General features: G+C 45.5%; 1 protein-coding gene across 1 annotated transcript; it reads right to left on the reverse strand.

Annotated features, from left to right (window-relative positions):
• Nucleotides 1–2,764: 2,764 nt before the first annotated feature.
• LOC140227597 (uncharacterized) lies at nt 2,765–8,305 on the reverse strand. The gene has a single exon (XM_072308015.1). It carries the CDS (start codon nt 8,303–8,305, stop codon nt 2,765–2,767), a length of 5,541 nt encoding a protein of 1,846 aa, XP_072164116.1.
• Between the last annotated feature and the right edge of the window lie 1,342 nt (nt 8,306–9,647).

A 9,647-nucleotide genomic window follows, 5' to 3' on the forward strand; every position in this document is an offset into this window, starting at 1 on the left:
GACTTCATGCAGATTTTGACCTATGATGCCATTTGGCTAAATATTACTGTTAGTGACGTATTAACCACTTTACTTAAGTTCACTGTTGACCAATAAATCACTCAAGTGGACCCGTGTGTTGATACCAACTGGCATCTGTAAATGATGACCATGATGATGATGGTTCAACCTTTAATGAAACAAAATGAAACAGTCATGTCATTGAGCAATAGCACTTGCCAATGAACATACACAAATATGTCAACGCGAATGGACACATGAACATTCGACCTCCATACATATTGTACATACAGATCTGTAAATGTACATTCTCCTTGTGATTGTATCTTCATTCCATCAATAAATCCAACGGACTATTAAGGCAATTGCGTTATTTGTGTAATCCTTTGTGTCTTTCACACCTCATTCCACAGCTGGTAACATTGCAAAGGTGCAATACAATATACATACATAAACCCCCTTTGAGATTGCATAAATACCAATTTGTATTTTGCTACACGAGTGAATAGGTCATAATGATACTCTTAACCCAATATCATTTATCATAACCTTGCATACTGTTCATCTTATACACATGACTTCCATTATCGATAATCTGTCCGAGCCTACATCTCAACAGTCGCCCAGCTCACAGCTAGAGCCTGTATCAATTGACCCCACATGGCCTGACCTACTTTCTCTATCACCAACACGCTGTCAGTTTCACACATACATTTCTACTGTTTATCTGGCTCCTTTCAGCATTATAAAACACCAACTTCATCAAATTCTTATTTCCACACTATCTTCATAATTCTACTCAGCCTGTTATAGTCCAGGCATAACCATTTTCAATTTTCACCTCATTTGCGTTGTAATTTCTTTGATACCTAAACGCAGACGATCGTGCGAAGTTTCACCACACAACATTCAGTGGCAACACGCGTCACAATCTCGTAATCAAACGATAACATTTTAAACTCTGGTTTACCACTTCCACCATTTCTTCACTCAAATGCATCATAGCTCAAACAAAAGAAACTATTTAACTCAAATAATCTTCACTCATTTTGTACTTACAACATTGGGCTTGCGTGAAACAACCAAAATATAACAGTGACCTTCAGTGACCACAACACGTTGACCCAACGTGAATTAGCTCCTCACCAAAACATCAGCGCCCTCAACGGCAATGCTCAGAAAGGGCGATAAAACTCTCGCTTCTGACGTCACAACACTATCAGAACGTATCAATGTGAAACCGCTGTAATCACGCACAACATCCCGGCCCCTTAAATGCAGAGCCCAAAAGCGAAGCATTTACCAAATTAATCATAATAATCATTCTACCTTAACAACAAATGAACGATTACTTCTTCGTAACTCCAAATTCAAAACTCATCATCAAACAAACAAGTTAAATTCAGTCTGAACATTCTTCCATAATACAACATTCAGCCTAGTCCTGTATGCTCAACCTATTTTACATATACTAACTGAATAACTCTTTTAACCGTTACATATAAACATGACAACTATTATGGTTGTATATTCATCATCAAGTGTGAAATACAATCTACCCTTCAAATGTATCTAAAATTATAGCTCGGCTAAACACTGATACCCTTTTATATGACAATGGTAGAATTCCAGAACCTCACAACACCACATATAAACCTCTGCCAAATAGGTTCTGAAGATAATTTGTACCCTAACCAGTGCCACTACAGTAGCAATCCACTACTTGCGGTAATAGATGGCTCCATAAGTTTGTAACTGCCATACAATCTACGCATGATAAATATGCAAATACTGGTACATACACACAATGCATACATTATGCATTTGCAACAAATGGTGAAAGGAAGTTCGTCAACATTCCATAATTGACTAACAATACCTATAATTCTTTCTTTCACTTTGTTTCCTTCAATTAAACTCCAGAACAAAAGTGTGTATATTAAACCCCGTCCCAGGCCAGGATTTGAAATAACATCTAAAGAAAAGGAAGAGGTGCTCTGGCAAATTTCATACACAACGGTACAAAGGTTCTGCAATCAGTCTTTACTTTAGATGAATTCACAGTAGTACTGAGTCTCTCACAGATATTCATCACGACCTATTGAATCTCTGTTCACTATCAGAATTTCTACTAATTTCTAGAAATATCCCTCTGCTCATAAGTTGACACATGATGAAATAAACTGAATTGTTCTCTCTCAGAATGAATTGCTGTGTTGTTGGTTCTTTCATGAGTCACAATCTTAGCGCTTAAAATATTAGCCTCAGCTTCAAACTGCTAAATATCTCCAAATCGCCGGAGTTGCATGGGTGGGTCCTTCCATATCTGGTGATGCGCTATGTATTCACTAACTGAATCCATCAACAATAGCACGTTCCGTTGGCGATTCGCGTCTATATTGCAAGGATACTTCCCTGCTTGATGTTGAAATCGCAACATAAGTAATTCAAACATGTCTGTTCATGCTGTTGATAATAATGAGCGATCACACATGGGAGACGGGAGGCGGCGCTAGGCTCGCACCTCTAATAAAACAACAACATACAATGTATTTCAAAACACCTTGCATATATCATTTCAAATGAAACTCGCCATTTCAGAATAATGTTCTCTGAACTCGCTGACTGACAACTATTCTGTTGTCACTAAATACACAAAACTATCAATATCAATTCAGCGTTCTAGTTCTGACTGCACAAACAAATAACTCCGCACGGGGCAGCGCTAGGCTTGCACCCCTCATCTTAGAAACACCAATTGTCTCTAAGAATCTGCTTCGAGAATCAAACATAGCTTAGTAACTGGTCTCCGCAGTATGCTAGTTCGTGTTTTAACTTCACACTGACGAACAAAGCCCTTCTCATCCGGCCATGTCTGGAGGACCCTTCCCAAAGGCCACACATTGCGCGGGGAGTGCTCGTCGACTACTAAGACCAGATCACCAACATGAACATTGCGTTGAGAAGTAGCCCACTTCTGCCGTTCCTGCAATCGTGGTAAATATTCTCTCCTCCACCTCGTCCAAAAGGTATCGGCGAGAAACTGCACTTGACGCCATCTCCTCCTGGCGTAGTTGTCTGCCTCACTAGTAGCCACTGGAGGCGGCGTTGAACTTGCATTTAGCAGAAGCAGATGATTTGGTGTCAAGGCTTCTACATCATTCACGTCAGTGGACACCCCAGTTATTGGCCGGCTGTTGATGATGCCCTCTACTTCACAAAAGAGCGTGTGTAACGAATCATCGTTCAAAGTTTGCTGTCTGACCAAGGAACACAGCAGCTTCCTCAGAGTACGGATTTGTCGTTCCCACACCCCACCTTGGTGACTAGCTGCGGGTGGATTGAACGTCCATTTAATGTTCTTCTGCAGCAACGTCTCATGTATCTGAGCCTGGTTCCAACTGTGTATCGCAGCTCTCAGTTCTCTCTCCGCTCCGACCAAATTAGTACCATTATCAGACCTAATCTCTCTCACATTTCCCCTGCGTGCTATGAAGCGTCTGATAGCATTAATGCAAGAGTCTGTGTCAAGGGAATCTGCCATCTCAAGGTGAACCGCTCTCACAGAAAGACACGTGAACAGAACTCCATACCTCTTCACGACACTTCGACCCCTCTTCAACTCGAACGGTCCAAAGTAATCAATCCCAACTCTCGAGAAAGGGGGCTCGTCTGGAGTAAGACGGTCTGCTGGCAAATCCGCCATTTTTTGCACAAGAACCTTCCCTCGCTGCCTTCTGCATACAACACATCTAGCAAGTAGCCCTCTGATCACAGAGCCAGCAGCAGGAATCCAGTACTTCTGGTTCAGGCGAGACAATATGTGGTTCTTCCCACTATGTCCTAATGTCTCGTGTATTTCTCTCAAGATAAGCTTGGCAACATGGCTATCACTGCGGAGTATAATCGGATGCTTCGCGTCCTCTGGCAGCACCGATCTGCCTAGCCTTCCTCCTACCCTCAATAGGCCATTGATCATTCTCGGGTCTAGCTTGTAGATAGAGCTTGTTTTCTTGACATATTTACAGCTCTGTCCTTGTCGTGCATCGTCATTCTGGTCAGCCTGTAGGGAAGATATCTCATCAGGGAAGTTGACTGATTGCACATACTGCAGAATTTTCTCCTCTGCTTCCTTCATTTCCTCCACCGTAAGATTTCCACTAGTAGATTCACCTGAAATGCTTTCAGTACCATGCGCAAATCTACATCTCAGCCATTTCAGGTACCTCCTTAGCCAGCAAACTGCTTTCTTCAGCCTGTGCCACGATGAATAATGTTCAAGCAGTTTGCTCATTGAAGCTGCTCCTTCAACTTCAGCCGACATGTAAACCCCAGCCTTGTCCTTACTCTTGACTTCGGGGTCACCGTCAAGACTGACATCGTCCCAGGCATGGCTTCCTGGCCATAACTCCTCCTCAGACCACAAGAAGATAGGTCCATTTACCCATCTGTCACTGTTCATCAGCTGCTCAGCCGTCATCCCTCTCGAGACATCATCAGCTGGGTTCTGCCGAGTGTCGACATAGCGCCATTGTTTTGGTTCGGATCCTTCATGGATTACTGCGATCCTGTTCCCAACAAATGTGTGGAATCGCTTCTCCACATTCTTGATATACTGGAGCACTATAGTGCTGTCACTCCAGAAGACGGATTCCTTCAAGTTGAAGTCAAGCTCACGTCTCAGCATACTATCCACTCTTACAGCAAGCGTCGCCGCCATCAACTCAAGTCTCGGTATTGTAACTCTCTTCAGCGGCGTCAGACGAGTCCTGGCCATGACTAGACTGCAATAAACTTTGCCTTCCTGGTTCGTCACTCGAAGATAAGAGGCTACACCATATGCCCTCTCCGAAGCATCAGAAAAATGATGCAACTGATACTCCATCACCTCACCAAAGTCATGAGGTTTTAGGCACCTGCTGATGTTGAAATCCTCCATAAGTGGTAGATCTCTCTTCCAGTTCAGCCAGCTGTCACGTTGCTTCTCTGGTAATGGGTCGTCCCAGTCCAGTTTCATTGCTGTGAGCTCTTGCAAAATAACCTTTGCATTCAACACATATGGACTCGCAAATCCATACGGATCATATACCGAGCAAACCTCACTCAGCACTCCACGACGGGTACATGGCTTGTGCTTCGGTGTGATTCCATATGTCATGGTGTCAAGTTCAATGTTCCATTTCACACCCAGGGCCCTCTCAATTGGTAATGCGTCATAAGTCAAGTCAAGTCCTTCCACCTCCTTTGCCCTGTCATGAACAGGCACAGACTCCATCACCTTTGGGCTGTTGCTCAGCCATTTAGTTAGGTTGAAGCCTCCCCCTTTCAGCATTCTCTTCAGCTCATCTACGAGCTGAACTGCTTTATCCTCTTCCTTCACAGACACCAGGCAGTCATCCACATAGAAGTTGCGCTTCACCACGTTTACTGCTTCTGGGGAGAACTCCGCATCCTGGTCTTCACTGGTACGCCTCAGAGCAAAGCTGCACACACTGGGACACCAGGTCCCTCCAAAGAGGTGTACACACATCCTGTATACCTCGGGTTGCTTCTCCACATCTCCTTCCGGCCACCAGAGAAATCTCAGCAAATCTCTTTCATCAGGTGGGACTCGCACTTGATTGAACATGGCTTTGATGTCCCCCATAACTGCAATGGGCTCCTGGCGAAACCTCAAGAGAACACCCAGAAGTGAGTTTGTCAAATCAGGACCTTGTAAAACAGCATCATTCAATGATCTTCCCAGGAAGGTAGACGCACAGTCAAACACAATCCTTGTCTTCCCTGGCTTGTTGGGGTTCTCAACGGGATGATGAGGAAGATACCAAACAGGGTCGCATGAACCTGCATTTTCTTCCGCTACTTTCTCAGCATATCCTTCCTCGACCAAATCTGTCATGGCCTTGGTATATCGTCTGTGTAGATCCTCATCTCTTCTTAATCTCCTACCAAGACTCTGCAGCCTCCTTTCAGCCACACTCATGTTGTCAGCCAGCTTTGGGGGTCTCTCCTTAAAGGGTATGGACAACTGGTAGTGACCATCTTCCTTTTGGATACTCTCATCCCAGACATCCAGAGCCCTCCTGTCATTTACAGACATACACTTAGACTGGTCTGCTAGAGACTCTGTCGACTCAAGTGACCAAAACCTTTCCACTTGAAGCTCCAAATTCGCGTCCCTGGAAATAAAGCTTGACGATACGTCTTGGTCACTGTGGTGGTTCCCAACTGGTCCATTCACGGTCCAACCTAGCACAGTCTTCACGGCATAGATGTCCTCAGCCTTACCACGTCTGACATCTAGGGGTACCAATGCCTCTGGGACATCTTGACCGATGAGAAGCATCACGTCTCGAGGGCTGGCCTTAGGGACATCTACATCTGCCAAATGTGGGAATCGCTCAGTGTCGCTCACATCAACGATGTGTGAACGGCTCACATTGATTTGTTCCTTCGCATACACATGAGGAAGATTCAGCCTGTTCCCAGTTGACAGACTTTCCACTTCAAGGCTGACTGTCTTGCACGTTATCACACTACTGGACCTATCCAATGTTGACATCGACAGCTTCTGAGTTCCCCCCTCAGCCTCGACCTTCCTAGTCAGCTCTGTAGTACAAAACGTTGAAGTCGAGCCACTGTCTAAGAGGGCGTAAGTGTCAAAGTAAGTGCCCTTTCCCTTGGCTCTCACTCTTACTGCCACTATAGGAAGTGCAATCTTGCTGCCGGCCCCTATGACGTTGCTAGCCATCTCTCCTACCCGAGCTGATGAGTGATTACTAGCTTCACCTGCTGTAGATGATGACCGGGGTTCATCACGACGCGTCTCCTGAGCATTTGGTGGCAATGCATTTCTACCAGGCTGAGAAGGCTGTCTTGGAAGATGCAAGAATTTTGTGTGTTTCTTGCCACATCCTTTAACCGTACAAACACGGTTGACCTTGCATCCGTTGGCACCATGGCCCTTCTTCAAGCAGTTAAAACAGAGCTTCTCGTCTTTGGCCAACTTCAGTCTTTCATCTGGCTCCAGCTGTTTGAACTGTTCACATCCAAACAAGGTGTGATTCCCCTTGCATTTAACACAAGGCCTCGTTTTGACATCTCCGTCATCAGTGCTCGCTGTAAAGACTCCCCTATGACCCTTGCTGGATGCCCTCTTCTTCATGGACGGTGTCTTAGAAACATCTCTCTCTAGCAACCTTCCAAAGACCGGATCGTTTTCTTCCTTGGCCACCTCCTGCAAGAGGGTAACCAGGTCGCTGATGGAAGGAAGTCTTCGGTCTTTCCGAGCGGTACTAACCACCTTCAACCACCTAGCTCTTAGGTAATACGGCAGCCTTTCCGTGACTTGTAGAAGAACACGCTGTGAGGTCAATTCGGAACGCTGACCGATTGCCTCCAGCGTCCGCACACAGATGAGGATCTCATCCGCCATCTCTCCAAGGCCACGTCGATCTTGAGGACTGATCCTCTTTCCCTCGGTTACCTTCCGTAACCATGCATCGGCTATTAGCACAGGATCACCGTACTTCTCTTGGAGAATACTCTTAGCTTTATGATACCCCTCCGACGCCTTCATGATCAAACATGGCTGAAGAAGCCTTCTCACATCTCCTGCGCAGTAGCGAAGTAAGCGGTCAAGCTTGACCGCATCGCTCACGGTTGTTTGGTCGACGCAATTTTCGAACCCACGCCAAAACTCGTGGAACTTCAAAGGATTTCCATCATACCTCTCAAGATCTATTTGAGGCAGAGATACGGATTCTAGTAGCCGCTGTTGCTGTTGCTGTCCTTGTTGAAGCAACTCAAGGAAGACTGCATCTCTCTCCGAAGGAGGGTATGGAAGTGTCTCATCCTCGCGTGGCCTTTCGACAGCATTCACTGCAGCAGCAGGGCGTGAAGGCGTGGAAGCGTGCACAACTGGCGGCTCAATAGGGGGACCTTCCTGCGCAGCATCATCCTGTTGGTAAACTTGCTCCTGAGCTTTTGCAACCTGCAGCTCTATCCTCAGCGCTAGCTGAGCCTTGCGCTGCTTGAGTCGCAACTCCTCAAGCTCATATTCCTGCCGCTGAGCTAAGGCCGCTGCCTCTACCTCCAAGGCTGCCCTCTTAGCCATGGCCTTTAGCCTCGAGGATGTGGATGAAGTGGAGCTCCTTCCACATTGGCTCACGGAATCCTCCGGATTGATGTCATGATGCAGAACCCCACCATCTGCTGACTCAACACTGTTCATCACTGGTACTGCACCTCGCTCCTTTACAATGAGCTTGGCTGCCAAGTCTTCATCGATATCTGTGTGACTCATCCTGTCCTGTAGTCACAACCGTGGTGTGATAAGCCGTATATTATATCAGCCTGTTGTTGACTGATGACTCGTAGTATCAGCCTGTGTTGACTGATGACTCGTAGAATCAGCCCTTCATCGACTGATGACTGGTAGAATCAGCCTGTCATAGACTGATGACTCGTAGAATCAGCCTGTCGTAGACCGATGACTGGTAGAATCAGCCTGTCGTAGACTGATGACTCGTAGAATCAGCCTGTCGTAGACTGATGACTCGTAGAATCAGCCTGTCGTTGACTGATGACTCGTAGAATCAGCCCTTCATCGACTGATGACTGGTAGAATCAGCCTGTCGTAGACTGATGACTGGTAGAATCAGCCTGTCGTAGACTGATGACTCGTAGAATCAGCCTGTCGTAGACCGATGACTGGTAGAATCAGCCTGTCGTAGACTGATGACTCGTAGAATCAGCCTGTCGTAGACTGATGACTCGTAGAATCAGCCTGTCGTATACTGATGACTCGTAGAATCAGCCTGTCGTAGACTGATGACTCGTAGAATCAGCCTGTCAAAGACTGATGACTGGTAGAATCAGCCTGTCGTAGACTGATGACTCGTAGAATCAGCCTGTCGTAGACTGATGACTGGTAGAATCAGCCTGTCGTAGACTGATGACTCGTAGAATCAGCCTGTCGGAGACTGATGACTCGTAGAATCAGCCCTTCATCGACTGATGACTGGTAGAATCAGCCTGTCATAGACTGATGACTCGTAGAATCAGCCTGTCGTAGACCGATGACTCGTAGAATCAGCCTGTCGTAGACTGATGACTCGTAGAATCAGCCTGTCGGAGACTGATACCTGTAGTCACGTCCAGACTCACTGTTGTTGAACTGTTAGTGACGTATTAACCACTTTACTTAAGTTCACTGTTGACCAATAAATCACTCAAGTGGACCCGTGTGTTGATACCAACTGGCATCTGTAAATGATGACCATGATGATGATGGTTCAACCTTTAATGAAACAAAATGAAACAGTCATGTCATTGAGCAATAGCACTTGCCAATGAACATACACAAATATGTCAACGCGAATGGACACATGAACATTCGACCTCCATACATATTGTACATACAGATCTGTAAATGTACATTCTCCTTGTGATTGTATCTTCATTCCATCAATAAATCCAACGGACTATTAAGGCAATTGCGTTATTTGTGTAATCCTTTGTGTCTTTCACACCTCATTCCACAGCTGGTAACATTGCAAAGGTGCAATACAATATACATACATAAACCCCCTTTGAGATTGCATAAATACCAATTTGTATTTTGCTACACGAGTGAATAGGTCATA

Source organism: Diadema setosum, chromosome 4 (assembly GCF_964275005.1).
Source record: "Diadema setosum chromosome 4, eeDiaSeto1, whole genome shotgun sequence".
Classification (NCBI taxonomy): domain Eukaryota; kingdom Metazoa; phylum Echinodermata; class Echinoidea; order Diadematoida; family Diadematidae; genus Diadema; species Diadema setosum.